This window comes from Erythranthe guttata, chromosome 8, assembly GCF_056151865.1.
Source record: "Erythranthe guttata isolate IM_541 chromosome 8, IM_541, whole genome shotgun sequence".
In the NCBI taxonomy this organism is placed as follows: domain Eukaryota; kingdom Viridiplantae; phylum Streptophyta; class Magnoliopsida; order Lamiales; family Phrymaceae; genus Erythranthe; species Erythranthe guttata.
This window is the reverse complement of record NC_142540.1, coordinates 6,697,689-6,716,366: the sequence shown is the minus strand read 5'-3', so window position 1 is coordinate 6,716,366 and position 18,678 is coordinate 6,697,689. Positions and strand designations below refer to the sequence as shown.

Below are 18,678 nucleotides of genomic sequence, written 5' to 3'. Positions count from 1 at the left end.
TTCGCCTTGACGTGAAAATTAAACAGCCGAAATCTCTAGTAGATGCGATAGGCGTTGCAAGACTCGTGGAGGAAAGAAACATGCTGCAACAAAAATTTCCACAACCCATTCGCTCACAAACTACACCGACAAGCTCGAGAGTCACAACCAATTTCACACCGGGAATCTTAGGCCCTCCACCCACCACATCAAACAACCAGCCAACAATTGACAATCCAAAGATCTCGGCACCCACCTTCACAAAGTTAACTGGTCAAGAAGCCCGTGAACGGAGACAGAAAGGCATGTGCTACTATTGCGACGAAAAATTCACACCAAACCATCGTTGTCAACGACCTCAGTTATATATGATCGAGGATGTGCCATTCGAAAATTATGATCCACCAAACAATCAAAACGACCCCTTACACATTTCCAGGTTATATCCTTGAGGACAAGGATATTTCGAGCGGGCGGGAATGATACGTGAAATAATAACTTAGTATATTAGTTAATTATTTCAATAAAACTTATTTGTTTTAGATAAATTGCATGAATTTAGAATTTTAGTTGCACGTGTGATTGTGGTGTCTTCCATATTCTTCGTGCGTAGTTACATATTCAGTTTATTGTAAACACTATTTATTAGGGTGAGAAAACGGTAGAAGGGGGATATGAATTAAAGCAGAAACAATTCTTCTCTTTAATCTTCTGATTATCTCTATTTTCTTATACTCTTTTCTTCATTCCTCAAATTCTCGTTCCTAAAAGTCTTGGAACATATCAGGGTCTCGTTAAAACCTTGTGGGTCTAGCACAAGAAAAGAGTACCCGTACAATGGTAATAAAAAGCCAAGGATTCCCCTGACTCTTCTAATTACAATTTGGCCCAAATAGGGGCGAAATAAGATAATCCTAAAACTAGCAAGCCTATATAGCTAGTTAAATTACAAAAAATATCTAAAAGGCCCCAAAAGGGGTTACTAATGCAAATAACCAAACATCCACCACTACACAGTTGAATGGGGCTGTAGGGAATCATAAAAACCATCTTCAGTAGAGCTTCGAAGTTTTTCGGAAGCGCTGCATTCCGACGCGATCTAATAAAATGGAGGGTCAAATTTGACGAGGAAAGAAAATCAATTCTAAAATCAATTCCTCGACTCCCAATTTCCGACATATAAACAACCCATCTAATTATGCAAAAAAAGAAAATCTAATTAATCCAGATAATTATAATAATGTTTGACTTAATGTTTTGGGTATCCGAAGGCATCACCCTAGATTAGTTTTTAGAGGTATTGATAAAAATAAAAAATCGAAAAAAAATTCATAGTTTTACTTAAAACAGTAAAAGTGTTAACCATTTTATTTTATATTTTTATATTAAATATGACTTTATATCTATAATTTATATAAAATTATGGAGAAAAAACATAAACAATAAAATAAAGGGTTAAAACTATGTTTACAAAAACTTTGAGGGGACCAAACTAATATTCAAAAAATATAATTATAAAATACCTATAAAAAAAGGATTAATTAAATCTTGGGGGTTCCGCAGAACCAATAGGACAAAACATCTATAAATTAATAAAGTTGGGATCGGAATATTTTATTAATTTAGCGAGATATTTTTATATCGACAAAATAATAATTTATTAATTTAAAGCGGTTTTACGTATGACCTTTAAATTTCCAAATCCAATGTACTAGATACAAGGCACATTCTATGAATTACATTCACAAATTATTTTTTTTAGTTTCTTCACACATTGCAAAAATAGGTTTTATATTGCTAATTTTTAATATTAATATTATACATTATAATCTTATCATAATTCAAGTATACAGAAAATAAAATCTAATGAATCCAAATAATTATAATAATGTATTTCACTTAATGTTTTGGGGATCCGAAGGCATCACCGTAAAAATTTTTTAGAGGTATTGATAAAACCAAAAACATCAAAAAACAATTTTATAAGTTTAGTTAAAACGGTAAAAATTTTAACCATTTTATTTTATATTTTTATATTAAATATGACTTTATATTTATAATTTATATAAAATTATGGAGAAAAATATAAAAATAAAAGGTTAAAACACATGTTTACAAAAACTTTGAGGGGACGAAAACTAATATTCGAAAAGTATAATTATAAAATACCATTAAAAAAAATAATTAAGTATTGGGGGTCTACAGAACAAATATTGTCAAAATCTTTATAAATTAATAATGTTGGGACTGGAATATTTTATTAATTTACCAAAATATTATTATATCGATAAATTAATAATTTATTAATTTAAAAAGGTTCTGTATGATCTTTAAATTTCGAAGTCTAATATACTAGTTACAACGCTCATTCTATGAATGTACATTTACAAATTAAAGGAATTTGTCAAGTTCATCGTTTTTAATATAAATAAAAGTGAAAGTTTTGTTAGAGAAAGAAGAAAAGGGGAAGAAAAGAGCGGGAGGATTTACCATTCTCCATTATAGACGCCCCTTCTCTCTCTTTCTCTCTCTCTCTCTCTCTCTCTCTCTCTCTCTCTCTCTCTCTCTCTCTCTCTCCTCTTAATGGAACCAAACCATGGGCATGAGATTCCAATTCCCACCTCTTCATCTCCACCGTCCGATCACGATATTGATCATGTTGACGATCATCCCGATTTCTCTCCCGTCGGTTCCCCTGAGCTCACCGAATTAATCTCACCGCCGCAAAATTATCAAGCAGGTGGAGTATTACTTGAGTGATGAAAATTTGCCGAATGACAAGTTTTTGATGAAGTATGTTACAAACAATGTAGAAGGATTTGTCCCTTAAGGAGTTATTGCTTCCTTCAGGAAAATGAATTGAAGGAATCTGATGTTCTTGTGGTTAGTTCTAATGGGAAAAGGGTGAAAAGGCTTCATCCTCTTCAGCTGGTTGAGATCAAGGATCCAATGGCATGCACTGTAGTGGTTGATCATTCTGTAGAGAACCTTCGTCGAGTGTTTGGTGAAGCTGGAAACATTAAGAGAATTACGGTTCGGGACCCACATGATGCCAAAGACCCAAAAAAGTGCACTGATGCAGAAAAGCTGATAAACGGGAAGATGCATGCTTTTATGCAAAGAGGATAATCATTGCTCGACTGAACATCATGATGATTTGCATAATGATGAGGATGCGGATCATTTAACGAGAGAGAAAAACGAGGTGCATTTGGCTAAAGAGAAGAATGGGCAGAAAGGTCGAAACAGAGGACGTGGAAGGAGACAGCAGTACCACGTACGGTCCAAATGGCCATGGACATGGAACACAATTTACGAGTCATGAGATTGAACCATCAAAGCCGCCACCAGGCCCGAAAATGCCAGATGGAACCAGAGGATTTACGATGGGCAGGGGACGCCCTTTGGCTACCACCAATTGAAGACAACCATAAAAAAATAAAACGAAAACTTTTCTATATCTGATTGCTTTTTGTAACGTTAGTATACCATGGTGTCAATTATGTAATACTATGTTTAACATCTGTGGGGGGTTTTTTTGTGTAATGCGTGATATTTGCCACTTCCTTTCGATTTTCGAGTGTGGTCAAGTACAACGATGCTTATATATAAGTTATAATTGTTTTGTCCTGTAAGTTGATTTTAACGGTTGGAGCAAATTAGCATGTGTCAGTTGGCCCACGTTCTAATATATAAGTGTCAATTATTTCTTTCAAAAAAAAAAAAAAAGTGAAAGTTTTGTCAATCAACTAATGTTGAAGTTAACTAATGTTGACTATGCTAACCATAGTTCCGATAACTCGCCGCCAGAATAAAAAATTAAAAAATTAATAAAATAAAATAAAAAGATAAAAAATAATGAATGTCAAGTAATTGAAGTTAACTAATGTTGAGTCAGCTAACCGGACTCTGGCCACCTAGGCCACTGCTGAAAACAAAACGTAAAAAAAAAAACAGTGGAAAAAAAAATAATAATCCAAAAAAATGTAAAACAAACCATAATTAGGGTTTGAAAGGGTAAAAAGGGTATAAACTAATTAGGGATTTTTATGCATAAGTCCTGACCAACCACTTTATTATTATAGATTCATGGGTTATATCTCTTTCGCTAATAAGTCGATCCCTTAAATATGTATTATAAATAAGGAAAAATTAATGTATAGGACAAAATTACCTCCAACCCTTTACATCCAATTCTTAATTGTAACCTCAATTTTAATCAATTTTGACCACTAAAATTTCAATCTTGATTTTTTTTGGAAAAAAAATATTTTCCTGAAATTATTTTTTTGCCGCCGGTTTCCGGTATTGACTTTTTCGATTTTCTTTTCTTTTGTGGTTTGCTTCTTCAACCGTTGGTTCCCGGCGTTGACCGTCGGTCTCCGGCGTTGACCGTCGGTCTCCGGCGTTGACCGTCGGTCTCCGGCGTTTGACTTTTTCGATTTTTTTCCTAAAGATTTTTATCCGTATTTTTACTCCCACCGCTAAACGTTGATCGTAATTGTACTGTCATTAACAGTAATTATATTATCACTGACAGTTAATACTATATTAACGTAATTGTATTGTCACTGACAGTACATTAACGTAATTGTACTGTTGTTGACTATACAATTAGAGTCACCGACAATAATATTATTTTTTTGACTTTTATTTATTTATTTATTTTGTTTGATTTATTGACAAGTCAACGTAATTATATTACTCTCGTTGACAGTAAAATAATTGTAAACACAATAATATTACTATCAGTCACATCATATTATTCTTTTTCTGAATTTTTTTATTTTGTTTGAGTTGTTGACGGCAGGGGCGACCCTGGCCCAAGACTACTGGGACGACCGCCCAGGCCCAGTCGTGCATGGGGCCCATTTTCAAATAGTAACTGTGTTTTCTATAGCTGAAATGCTAATTGTAGCGGGACTTTTACTGAAATTGGCTTATTTGCAGCGATACCTTTTCATTTCAACTTTTCCAACGTTTTGAGTTTCTCAAAACGCTCTCAACTAAAAAAAGTCGAGAATTAAGATTTTCGTGTTTTTTTGATAAATCGACTGCCCGACGACAACGTATAACAATATGGCCGATCCTGACGAGTTTTACGAGGTAAATCGAAGAAAGTAGCGGATTTTTTTAGTTTTTCGTCGGGTCTAACGTGCTGTGTAGCACGGGAACCCCAAAAATTAGGGATTCCCGTGCTGTACAGCACGGGAGCACTATAAAAAAAAAAAAAAATTGTAAATACAGGTCCCGTCTTGTGGAGCACGGGAATATTGTGCTCCCGTGCCATAGAGGACGGATGTTTGAGACTCCCGTGCCCTGGCGGACGGGAATAGTAAACCACTGTGCCCTCCGGCACGGGAACCCCTAATGTTTTTTTTTTTTTTTTTTTTTTAATATTGTTATTTATATACTAATTATTACTTGTTATATCTTAATAGGGTACTGAAGGTGATTTTGACGATGAGTTTACAACTGATCGTGACAAAGCGTACGACGAGTACGAGGATCCCAACATGTGTTTCGATGTTCCTCAAGACACACCAACAACTTCTGAGGATCACAGTCAACATTTCAATGTAGGTGTTGAGTTTGAAACTGGGAAAGAATTAGTGGAATGGGCAAAAAAAATGGCTGCTACTCATGGTCATCGATTGATAGTAACTTCAAGCAAGAAAAACGTGTATGTAGTAATTAGATGTCATTTGTCTGGGGAGGGACGTGAAAAACGAACCGTAGGTGCGATACCACGGAATGTGGGAACAAAAAAATGTGGATGTCCTTTTCGTATACACTGTAGCAAAAATTCAAACGATGGACTATGGCGAATGAATTTAAAAAGTGGCACTCACACTCACCCGATACTACCGTATCCTACCGGACAAGGACCGGATAGTCGTTTGACACCAGAAGAATACGAGGGAGTGAAGTTACTTAGAAGGAGCCACGTGAAGCCGACATTAATTATGGATCGATTGAGAAAGGATAATCCACAGACATCAACGAGTGTGAAACATGTCTACAACCAACTTGAGAAGATGAAAAAAGAGAATATGGCAGGGAAGACTGTGATACAACACGTGATGTCGAACCTTCAAGAATATGGATATGAATATTGGTATCGAAGTAATGAAGCTGATGATACACTTACTGATTTGATGTTCGCTGCTCTTATTTCGTTGAAACTTTTGCGGTTATTCTCTCACGTTATATTGATGGACTGCACTTACAAAACCAATAGGTATGTTGTTAATTAGTATTTATTATTGTGCTATTTTACATTGATTGATTGCATTTGATATTTATGTATTTACGTAGGTATGAGATGCCACTTTTGGAAATAATTGGAATCACTCCTGTTGGTAAGAATTTTACAATTGCTGTTGCTTTCATGTCACATGAAGATGCAAACACATACGAATGGCTTTGCGTTGTTTGAAATGTGCATTGGGGGGGCTGGTACCTAATGTGATATTGACGGATCGTGAATCGGAATTTATCAAAGCAATGCCTCTAATATTTCCAGATTCCGCTTGTGTTTGTTTCACATCAATAGAAACGTTGAAAAAATGCATCGAGATTTATTGGTAGTACTAAACACGGGCTTATATTTCGGCGCATACAGTGGGCAAAATTAGTGGAATCAAAAACAGAAGAAGATTACAATGATAATTACGAGGAAATGGTTAGACGCTATGGTTGTTTCCCCAAATTGATATCATACCTTAACGATACTTGGCTAATTTACAAGCACAAATTCGTCAAAGCATGGACTAATAAGATTTTGCATTTTGGGAACACGTCGACATCTAGGTATGTTGGGTTTCATTATCGTCTTGTATTTTATATTATATTGTGGGCGTTTTTATTTATTAGTTGTTATTTTAATGGCTATTAACAGGGTGGAAAGTGCTCATAAATCGTCGAAGGGTTGGATTAATGCTTCTACCGGTGGTGTGAACACCATTCAATATCAGCTCGACTCCGGGGTTGAGTATCAACTAACCAAGATCAAGGGTGAGTTTTCAAAATGCAGTTTAATCCGATTGCACTCATCATCGTATCCGGTATTTCAGGGTTTGATATGCAAAGTCACACATCAAGCATTAAATTTGCTTGATGATGAGCTCAAAAAACCGGGGTTTGAAGACCCATCTCTTTGTGATCACGTTTTGTGGGATACTCATGCACTTCCTTGTGCATGCCGAATTGCGTTGAAAATCCAGCAACGTGATAAATTTATATGTATGGATCTACATCCATTTTGGAGTACCATGCACGTTGAAGAACCAGAAATACCTGAAGCACAGATGGATCGTGAAACAAATATGAGAGACCGAATAATCAGACTAGCCACGGAAGTGTTAGAAAAAAGATTATATGACTCAAAAGATGACTGCTGATTACATGAATAGCACTATTCATCCAGACACCATCCACTTGGCAGAGCCTGCATATGTTATACCGAAAGGAAGGCCAAAGGATAAACCGACGAAGAGAGATAAATCCGGTTGGGAGTTCCCAACATTCCAGCGGAAGCCGTCTACTGGTGAAGAAAAGGGTAAATCGTCTGCAGGTTCTAAGGGTCGAAAAAGTACTTCTACCGGAACCCCACCATCGAAAGTAACCGATCCCGGTTCTGGTCGTGGACGGGGGCGGGGTCGAGGGAGTGGTAGATCAAGTGATGAATCCACTGTCAATCAGAATCGTACGCCAATGCCTCGAAAGGAACCGGGCGATGAGCTCAATTTCAGATCTTACATCCCAGGTTTTGTGGCGGGATCTATTGTGTCGTATGTTAATGTTATAGCAGATGGAAATTGTGGGTACAGATGTGTTGCAGAAGCAGTGTTCCGAGATCAGAACAGATGGAGTCGTGTAAGGAGAGATTTGATTGCCGATATGTACGAGCATTTTGGTACGTACGCATCGCAAAATGGTCAAGATGAAGTCATCCGATGGATAGAAAAATGCGATTGGCAAGAAGGACCGTGCAGTCGGGACAAATGGATGTCATTTCCGGATATGGGAATGTCGATAGCGACTAAATACAATGCGGCTTTGGTCTTATACGCCATTGGCGGAAATATAACCTACTTACCTCTAGTTGGTCCGGGTGAATTATCCCATATGATCCATATGGTGTTGTTAGGAAACCATTTTGTCCTTATCCAGTTACCGGTTAATTGTCCTCTACCACCTATCACTCCACAGTGACGACATGTTAGAGCCGCAAATCTTTCCCACTTGTCGGAAATGTTCGAAGAACGCCTATACATGTGGCGTCGTTTATCTAGGTTGGGATAGGCATTTTATTTTAGTTGGTATGTATTTGGACCTTGTATTATTTTATTTTAGTTGGTATGTATTTGGACCTTGTATTATTTTATTTTAGTTGGTATGTATTTGGACCTTGACCTTGTATTATTTTATTTTAGTTGATATGTATTTGGACCTTGTATTATTTTATTTTAGTTGGTATGTTTGGACCTTGTATTATATTTTATTTTAGTTCGTATGTTTGGACCTTGTATTATATTATATTATGTTGGTTGGAATGTATTTGAAATTAAACCCAAAACAAATATAACATAAATAAAATAGTCAAACAAAAATAACATACATAAAATAGTCACACAAAAATAACATAAATGTCAAACAAATACAAAACATAGCCAAATGTCAGAAAAAACAAATAAATGTCAAACAAAAGCCGTCTACTGTCTACCCCTAGAGCTCCTCGAAATGCCACTCGTCCCACCCGGTCGCCGACGCGGTGGTGGCATCTCCATAAAGTCGTCGTCGTCGGAATCTCTAGTGGGGGATAAACCTAGAAAACGTGCATGTGGCTCCACACGAGGCTGTAACTGGACACGTAGATGCTGGGGTATCTCGTGCATGTGCGGATGGATGATACGCACAATGTCATAAAAGTCCGGCTGAATAGGAGGGGGGCGTACGAGTGGCGGTGGTCCTTCTGGCGCTGGATCCCGGTTGATCACGTACTGATGAGTACGAGGAACGTACCACTCCATGTACCGAGTGGCAGTCTCAGACGGCGGCCAGGCTAATGTCCTACCGTCCAACATAATCGAGCTGGTAGCCAGGTCCATCCACTCCTGCCCTGGCGGATCATACCGTACCTGGTATGTCTGTCCTCCAAGCGGACCACGTAGGCACGGCTCTCTGGACTGGATGTAGCACTGCGGTATGGTCTGTCTAAAGCCAAACTGCCGAAGGACGCGATCCGGTAAATATGGCTCGACAATCTCCATAAACTGTATGCACCCATAATATAATGTACGCGGAACGCGTCTATGTACGTGCGGCCCGTAAGACATCCAGTCAATCTGGAAAATTAGATTAACGTAATAAAAATTACATTTACATAATAATTAATAATAAATAAATTCAACAATTAAAATACATACCTGATCGGCCTGCATATCATCAAGCATCCTTCGGACCGAGAGCAAGTCCGAAATACCCTTGCATGGTTTCCATTTCAGGAAACGAGGCTGCATCTCCCTATAATCCGAATTAATAGGTGCTCGGAAAGGGCGAAAGTACTCGTAAATCCAGCACTACAAATAAACGAGACTATATTAGATTAATATTATATTAAATCACAATATATTATATTAAATTAATGTACTGTTGAGGCTATAGTATATAACTACCTACGTTATACTAATTATAATAACATATTATATTAAATTATAGTATATACCGATCAAAAATATATTATATTAAATTATAGTATATCAATAATAATATTTAATATTTAATAAATTATAGTATATTATATCAATAATAATATTTAATATATTATATTAAATTATAGTATATTATATTCAATTAATATATTATTAAACATAATCTATTGAGTATAATATATTATATTAAAAGTTTACTTAAATACCTGGAGGAGTAACGTGCAACCCTGTAACCCCTTCACGTGGGCCCTACTAGCCAAGCCCAACTGTCGGTATAAATGAGCCAATACAGCTGCACCCCAAGCATACTCGCCGACGTGCTCGAGATCGGAAGAATATCTCATCCACGTTGGCTTGAACCTGTCTACACTCCGGTCGGGAAACAAAGCCATACCGATCAAAAACGTCAAATATCCTACCACCTTCTGCCGACAAGTTCGGGACCGACTGCGCACACGCTCCACAAACTCCGACCATTTTATCCCACTATTGCCGAGCTTGGCATGCGCCTCGACCATGTCCAAATCAAGAACCTTAGTTAGCAACAGCTCACACATAGGCCTCTCCTCAACAGAATCACCGTGCACCGCTAGACAGTCAACACGCAACCCCAAAATCAAATGGACATCGTGTAGGGTGATCGTCATCTCACCCCAAGGCATGTGGAAACTGTTCGTTTCCGGCTGCCACCTCTCTATAAATGCCCCCATGAGTCCCTTGTCTACATTTTTTATGTAGAAGTAATCGAGTGAGTCTAGGCCAGATGCCTCCAGTAGCTCTAACTCATCCTGCCCGTAAGGAGCCATGAGTTGCTTCAACTCATGTTTCTTAAAAGCATTAAGCGCAGTAATCCTTGACTCACATCGCCCCACGCTGCGCTCCTGTAGAATTTCTAATTTAATTAGACAAAATATATTAAAATAAATATATTTAAAATATATAAAAATAAATATATTTAAACTTACATGTCCTGCCCAAATGTAGTACGCAATATGACTCTTGAAACTAGGAATCATCCTCCAATCAGTCGGTCCTCCTGGAGCCGGACCATGTAACTCAAGTGGGCCACTAAAAGTGTCAAACTCGTACTGAGACTTACGTGCGCGCGCGGCTGGGACGGGAACATCATCAAAATCGCTCTCAACATGGTCATGCTCCTCCTCGTGTCCCTCGTAGGGGATACGAGAATCTGCCCCTACAGATCGAATGCTACCCGCCATAGATCTAGAACTATGATCTATGTGGGGAATCTCGTCCACGACGGGTAAATCAGTGTCGCGCTCCATAACTCTCCTACGACGATGAGATGCAGTCATACGAATGCGCTCCGCTTCCGCCTCGGCTTCCGTCGCGCCTTGCCCGCCATACCGAAATTTAATCTTCGGAAATTTATCCGAACTCGAAGAAGAACCCATAAGCCCTTTCCCCTTGTCCAGACGTGCCATCTGTAAAAGATAAAAAAGACAAATTAAATAAAATAATTAAAAAAAAATTAAAAAAAAATTAAAATTAGTTTGAATTTCCCGTTCTGTTGAACACGGGAACTTGAAGATTTTTCAAAATCCCGTGTTCTGCAGAACGGGAAACTCAAAAATTTTCAAGTTCCCGTTCCCCAGAACACGGGAAACTCAAAAAACTTCAAGTTCCTGTGTCCTTCAAGACGGGAATCTTGAATAATTTTTTTTTTTTTTTTTTTTTTTTTTTTCGGAAATTTAAATTTCAAAAACAGTTTGGAACTCCCGTTTTGTAGAGAACGAATATTTGAAGCACCCGTGTTCTGGGGCACGCGAACTCGAAGAACATTGAAGTTCCCGTGTTCTGCAGAACAGAGAATTCAAGAATTCTTGAGGTCTCCGTTCTGCAGAGCACGGGAACTTCAATGTTCTTCGAGTTCCCGTGCTCCAGAACACGGGTGCCGTAAATTTTTTTTTTTTCCGAAATTTGCTAGATCTATTCCTAAACACGTGTTTTTACCTAAATTGGAAATAAAAATAATTAAAAGTAGTAGAAAATCAAAAACTTACCGGAATCGAGCCTCGTTTGTACGGTTTGAATGTCGAAAAATTTTACGAAATTCAAATTTCTAGAGAGTGTTTGGGAATAGGAGAGAGAAATTGAAAGTTGGAAAAATTAAAATGAGAAAGGTACCGCTGCAAATAAGTCAATTTCAGTAAAAGTCCCGCTGCAAATAGTAACACCCTTTCTATAGTCTAGTTTTTGTTTTACAAAAACAAAAAAAATCATTAATTCTTAAGAAACCGACACGTAGCACGAGAATATCACGAGATTACTTTCTCTCTCCCACGTGCAGGCACATTTTTTTTTTTTTTTCTGTTCTTTTTTCTTATTTTTGTAAATAATTATTTCTTAAATATTATTATTTCTCCTTCTCATTTTCTCTCTCCACACATCTCCTTTTCACTCATCTCTCTTCAAACAAATAGAATTCTATTTTTTTATAAGATCGGATAATTTATTTCTCTTCAATATTCTTTTATCGTATTAATAGAAAGACTTATATCGATATACCTTTCAATTAAATTTTTTTTATAATTGTACACTGTTTTTTTTCAAAAAAAATTGTACTATTATAATTGTAACACATTTTTCTTTATTTTTCTTAATAATCATTTTTTTGTTGTTTTTTTATTGGAAGACAAAGACTAATATGATTTAATGTAAATTTCTTTCTTTATTTTATAACTATATGCATTGAAACTTCTTGATTCATGAACCATATCTAAATACTTTAGTTGAATTATTATGAATGTATGGTTAACCCCATAGGAGAGTAGTAATTTTAGTTCTAGTATAAAATCAACATCAAAAGTTCATTCTTGTAAAACGAACTATTAAAAAATAGGAGATCGGAGTTATAAGAATTCTTCACTGCAGTCAGTCCAATATTATACAAGGGCACAAAAAAATAAAATTCGCCCAGGGCCCTTGGTGAGCTAGGGCCGGCCGTGGTTGATCGAGTAACGTAATTTTATTACTGTCTATTATTATAAATACAATAATATTACTGTGGTTGACGGTAATATTACTGTTGTTACAGTAATATTACTGTCAACCACATCAATATTAATTCTTTTGGCATTTTATTATATTTACCTTGTTGAACGGTCAACATATTAATATTACTCTATTAATAATAACGAGTTTTGTTGTGTTAATATTACTGTGATAGAGATTAATATAGCAATATTACTGTGTAAAATTGTAGTATAGTTAATATTATTGTGTTTAACAGTAATATAGTCAATATTACTGTCAACTACAACAATACTGTTGTTTAAACGGAGACAAAAAGATGTTAAGAAAATTCAAAAAAAAAAGAAAAAAAAAAAAAGGTAACGCCGTCGGAGAACGGCGTTAACCGCCGGTAAGCGACGGCAGAAGAAGAAAAAAAATATCGAAAAATTCAACGCCAGAGACCGACAGACAACAACGGCGACGGCGAAATTGTACTCAAAATTGGGTTTTGGATCAAACTTGAATAATTTGTGAAATTGGGTCAAATTGAGGTGAAATTAAATTAAATGATGAAATTGTAGTATATTAAAATGTGAGGGGCTAGTTTAGTCTTTGCAAATCGCTGAACAATTGGTGGATTTTTTTGTAAAAGATCTTTTTTGTCTGGACCATGCATATTTATAAATAAGTATCCATTGATGGGCTTATTTGTAATATGCCCAACTAATTATTTAGTTTATATCAAATGAAATTTACAACTACTGGATTTTACTCAAAAAAAAAAAAAAAAAAAAAAAAAAAAAAAAAAAAAACAACTTGAACTTATCCTATATTATGTAAATTAGTGAGGGAGCTACCTCAAATAAACCCGTATAATTATTACTAACGGGCATAGATAAAAATATGAATTTTATAAACTATCTTTTTACTAGTAAGCGTAGATAATCAAAATTCGGAGTTTGATAAAAATTCTTCGTACCAATAAATTTGATATTAACTAACTAAAGAAAGATTTTTTTAATTATATTTTTAATAACAATATACGGTAAGATAATTAAAAACAAATTTTACAATGTCATGTTAGTATCATTTTTTTCATTAATATTATTGTACGTGCATTTAGATTATTTGTTACAAAATTGACATTGATTTAAACTTGTCCATGTTATATTTACCAATAGTTAATAATATAATAATAGTTTTATGTCATAATTCACTATTAATTTATATTAATTAACAATCAGTTTATTACCATATTGTTTTTCAAATTTCGGCCTGACCAAGATATTTTTATCTCTTCAAAAAAATGGAAGAAACCACCATAAGATTCAAATTTTTTTAGGACGAATGGCAAAAGGCTCATCATAATGGACTTAAATGCATATTGGTGTACAAAAAAAACAGTCTTTCAAATAAACTCATCTCCATGTCTTTAGTCTAAAATATCATCCATAATATAATTCTTATCAATTCCATCCATTAAGCTCTAACTTCCTTAATATTACACATTTCCCGGCCAGATTCCGGCGTTGATTTTTTTTTTTTTTTTTGAAAACTCTTTTTCTGAAAAAAAATTTCCGGCCGGTCAACCACCGTTGACCGCCGGTGTCCGGCGTTAATTTTTTTTTTTTCAAAATTTTTTTTCTTAGAAAAAAATATTTTAATTAATATTACTGACTTGGCTACTAAATTACTGTCTCAGACAGTAATATTAATGTTTGGGACAGTAATATTATGAATATTATTTACCGAGCAGTAATATTATTAATATTATTGTCTAAGACAGTTAAATTATTGTTGAAGACAGTAATTTAACAGCCAAGGCACTAATATTAATTAAAATAATTTATTTTAAGAAAAAAGAAAGAAAAAAAAGTCGATTAAAAGTTAAATTATTGTCTCCGACAGTTAAATAACTACTGTGGACAGTAATTTAGCAGCCAAGACAGAAATAGTAATTAAAAATATTTTTTTTAAGAAAAAAAAGTCAATTAACAGTTAAATTACTGTCTCCGACAGTTAAACAACTGCTGGAGACAATAATTTAGCAACGAATACAGTAATATTAATTAAAATATTTAAACAAAAAAAAGTCAATTAACAGTTAAATTACTGTCTCCGACAGTTAAATGAGATTATGTGCTAAATGAGATTGCATCGTACGGACTTTTTAGCATTTTGAGAGGACTTTTTACAATCATTCAAAAGCCGGGCGAATTATAACGGATAGAAAAGGATGCATATATCGTAAAATATCAACTGAAATAAATAATTACATACAAATCAATTAATATTCTCGAAAAAAGTCCAAACAAAATTATAAGGAAGGAATTAACACACAACTAATTACATATATATGAGCACTAAGTAGATCACCACTCTCGTGCAAGCAAACCACACAAAATGTAAACAATCATTGACTAGATCCGGACCCGGTAATTTGGTTTCCAATATCTTAATTAGGTTGCAAATAGTTTAATTTGGTCGTCCTCCTCGAAGTAAGGCATGTCATTACGATTCAAATGCACCCACGCCTCCAATCCACCACCCTCTTTGCTATCCATAAGTACAATTATGTTCGGTCGAGAAAACGCCCCGATTCCCGCCACCACGGGCTTCCCCCATCCAAAATCCGCTTCGTAAAATCCAAACTTGCTCCAGTCGCTAAAAGCAAAAACATTCACCTCTCCCCCCATCGATTTTCCCCTCACATTCACCAAAGGGCGCTCCATAATTATACATTTCACATCCCGACCCGTTGGAGAAAATAATTCAGCACAATCAGCGACGGTTTTTTCAAGACTGTCGCCTAGAATATCAACCAATTCTTGAATATTATTATTATTATTCCCAACAACGGTGTTTGGAATCATGCACCGTGTGGGCGACAGTATTACCCAATTCCGACAGGAATGTTTGGGAAGAAGCGGAAATGTTCTCCCACGCATGTTGACCGCCTGAGCGATGAGGCAAGCTCTCAATTTCCCGCTGTGCTTCGCCCGATCCACTCCGATCATGGCCTCCGCTATGACCGCGGACACCACGCGCACTCTCGAGTTTTCTGGCAACCTCAATTTTGATCTCAATCTCGTTATAGCCTCCTTGTGAAACAAAAACCTCTTGACGACAATGTTGGGATCCCAACACGTTTTTATAGGATCGCCTCGACTAATGTAGCTGCCCGAAAAAAACTCAGGTGGCGTGTCGAAACTTGGTCGGATTTTGATGCTCCCCACCATCCCTGGATTTTTGTTGGCGTTCGACCAAACAGCGAGGAAAGTCCCCACGGAAGACGCGTCGAAAATTCTATGAGAAACACTGACGCTGACAACGAGCCCGCCGCACTTGAACCTTGTGATCCGAATCGAGAGGAGTGGGTCGGTGGGAGATTCGTCCACTTGGTGAAATTTAGGTGGGAGAAAATAATCGTTTAGCAACTTCAAGTCCCTTTGGATGCCAGAATGACATCACTTAGCGTCACATCGTCAGCAACTTGTGCTTCTACGAATTCGGCGCCCGAATCATCGCAGTCGACTGAGTGATCCTTCTTGATGTATCTTCCCGCGAGTGGGTAGAATTGGGGTAGAATTTTGGATAGTGATTCTTGAAAATGAGTTGTTGTTTGTTTTGGATTGTTTGGTGATATTGAGTTGTCATATAGGAGAATGACTCCAACATTCATTGGAGGGTTAAGATTATCCATGAAAGATATCTTGTGATTTCTAAGGCTTTGAGGAGTTGGGGTGCATGGTTTTATCAACTTGGTGCTAACTATATTCACTTTCATGGTTAAATTAAATGTAATGGATGGGTGAAGGAAAATAGAAATCTTGGTTGATGGTTCCAACTTTGTTGGGGCTTCTCTTTTATAGTGAGAGTTGGGGGGTAAAATGGGAATATTGACATTTTTAGACATTTTGAAATTTTTGGTTTATTGTATTTTGGAATTCAATTTCAGAGTGGGAAGACGATGGTGGTGTTGTCGGAGATGGAGCGGCCAAGTTTTTCCAGAATTTTCATTCTTTGTTTCTTTTTCTGATTTTTTTCTTATTTTTAATATTAGATTTTTAATTTAATTGTTTAGAAATTGAAATACTAATAAAATTTGGTAGATTAGATGGGGGAAACAACTTTGGTCCTTTTTTCTTCTTTTGCAAATGGGAAGGTTATGAAGATGAATTGCTGGTTTTTGTTTGTTTTATTTATTTATTATTTTTTTTTTATTTGGTGAGGAGCAGATCTGGAGAGGGGAAGAAGATGATGAAGTTTTGTGAAATTATGAAAATTGCAATTTGGTTCTATGCAATTTGGAGAGAGGGCTTTTCTGAAATCAGTGGGGATTGAATTGAAAATTCTGAAAACTTCATTTTGAGCTTATGAAAAATATTTTGGGTAAATTTATAAATTTCAAAAATTGATTTAAAGGGTATTTAGGTCTTTCACGTTCCAAAATACGAGGCCCAGTTGCATAAAGCGCGAGTGTATAACACATCGAGCTCGTAGGGTCTTTTTTGACTTTGACTATTTTTCATAGGGGGTTTTGTGCTAATATTTTTAACACGAGGGGTTTTTCAACAATTCGAGATTACACAGGGGTGGTTTTTGCAAAAAAACCCCTTATTATAATTGTGATAATATAATATTGACTAAAAACCAAATATTGATATTTGCAATCCAGAAAAGTTGATAAACCCGTGGGAACGAAATTAAGACATTTTGGATTGATATGCAATTTTTCTAACTTGTTGCGCTGAGTAAAAATTCGATGATACCAATCATCGTGAAATCATATCAATTAGTATCCATGTGATTAGGTTACGATCTTATCGATAATGTATTTTAGTTAAATAATGACATCTGAAAGACAGTGATTGAAAAACCCGTGCAAGGGAAACGAGTTTGTTTGTCCAACAACATAATTGCTCGAACGAGAGCGGCACCATTATATATAGATCGCCGAAGTGACTGCCACACATCACCGCCAACACCGCCGCGCGCCATTGTCGTGCCTATTATCGAAGGGATAGAGAGATGATATAGTGCCTTAGTTATGGGAGATGGAAGTCAAGGTCTCGTAACTTTTGACGAGTGCATTATAAACATAAACGATTTTAACTTTTAGCATTATAAACATAAAAGATTTTAACTTTTACAGGACCGTCATCAAAGTGCATATCGGAGCTCATATGTATTTTATAGGGTTTATTACAAATAAGCTCATCATGGGTTACTTATTCATTATTCATAACGGGTTGCAAATAAAAAAATGTTTTATAAAAAAATCCAGACAATGTCCAGAGGTGTGTAAAAGACTAAAATACCCCTTCACATTTTAATATGCTCCAATTTCATCATTTAATTTAATTTAACTTCAATTTGACCTTAAATTTCACCAATTATTTAATTTTGACCCATAACTCAATTTTGACTTCGTCGCCCATCGTCGTCGTTGACCACCTGTCTCCGGCGTTAACTTTTTTTATTTTTTTTATTTGTCTGTTTTTTTTCCGCCCAGCGTTGACTGACCTAACAGAATGCAACAGCGAGGGACAACCCGTTCTGGCGCCGCTGACCGACGGTCAACGCTGGTCTCTGGAGGTATCGACCTTTTTTTTTGATTTGTTGTGGTTGACAGTCATATTAACTATATTACTGTTTAACACATTAATATTGTTATATTACTATCTAGCACAGTAATATTAACAAACAAAAAATCAATATTATTGTGTAATCGAGGAATATTAATATGTTGACTGTTCAACAAAGGCAAACATATTAAAAAAGCCAAAGAATTAATATTGATGTGGTTGACAATGATATTATTGTCAACCACAGTAATATTACTGCAACGAGAGTAATATTAACGTCAACCACAATAATATTATTGTGTTTACGGTAAAAGTATTCCTATAGTAGACAGTAATATTATTACGTTAACTGGTCAACAAATAAAATAAAATAAAAAACCAAAAAAAATATTGATGTGGTTGACAGTAATATTATTGTG

At 35.8% G+C, this 18,678-nt stretch overlaps 1 protein-coding gene and 2 pseudogenes across 1 annotated transcript; 2 read left to right on the top strand and 1 right to left on the bottom strand.

Annotated features, from left to right (window-relative positions):
• The first annotated feature begins 2,428 nt into the window (after positions 1–2,428).
• On the top strand, positions 2,429–3,569 carry LOC105973208 (la-related protein 6A-like; annotated as a pseudogene).
• A 1,489-nt stretch (positions 3,570–5,058) lies between these two features.
• On the top strand, positions 5,059–6,418 carry LOC148768406 (uncharacterized). Its single transcript, XM_088821190.1, has 4 exons — positions 5,059–5,085; positions 5,421–5,662; positions 5,780–6,220; positions 6,298–6,418. Exons 1-4 carry the CDS (start codon positions 5,059–5,061, stop codon positions 6,416–6,418), a joined length of 831 nt encoding a protein of 276 aa, XP_088677316.1.
• Positions 6,419–14,888: 8,470 nt separating this feature from the next.
• On the bottom strand, positions 14,889–16,523 carry LOC148768405 (pelargonidin 3-O-(6-caffeoylglucoside) 5-O-(6-O-malonylglucoside) 4'''-malonyltransferase pseudogene; annotated as a pseudogene).
• Positions 16,524–18,678: the final 2,155 nt, after the last annotated feature.

Coding starts and splice junctions, on each gene's coding strand:
- LOC148768406 (XM_088821190.1), top strand. CDS start 5,059: ATGGCCGATCCTGACGAGTTTTACGAG. Junction 5,086..5,420: donor ATCCTGACGAGTTTTACGAG/GTAAATCGAAGA, acceptor ATATCTTAATAG/GGTACTGAAGGTGATTTTGA. Junction 6,221..6,297: donor TGCACTTACAAAACCAATAG/GTATGTTGTTAA, acceptor GTATTTACGTAG/GTATGAGATGCCACTTTTGG.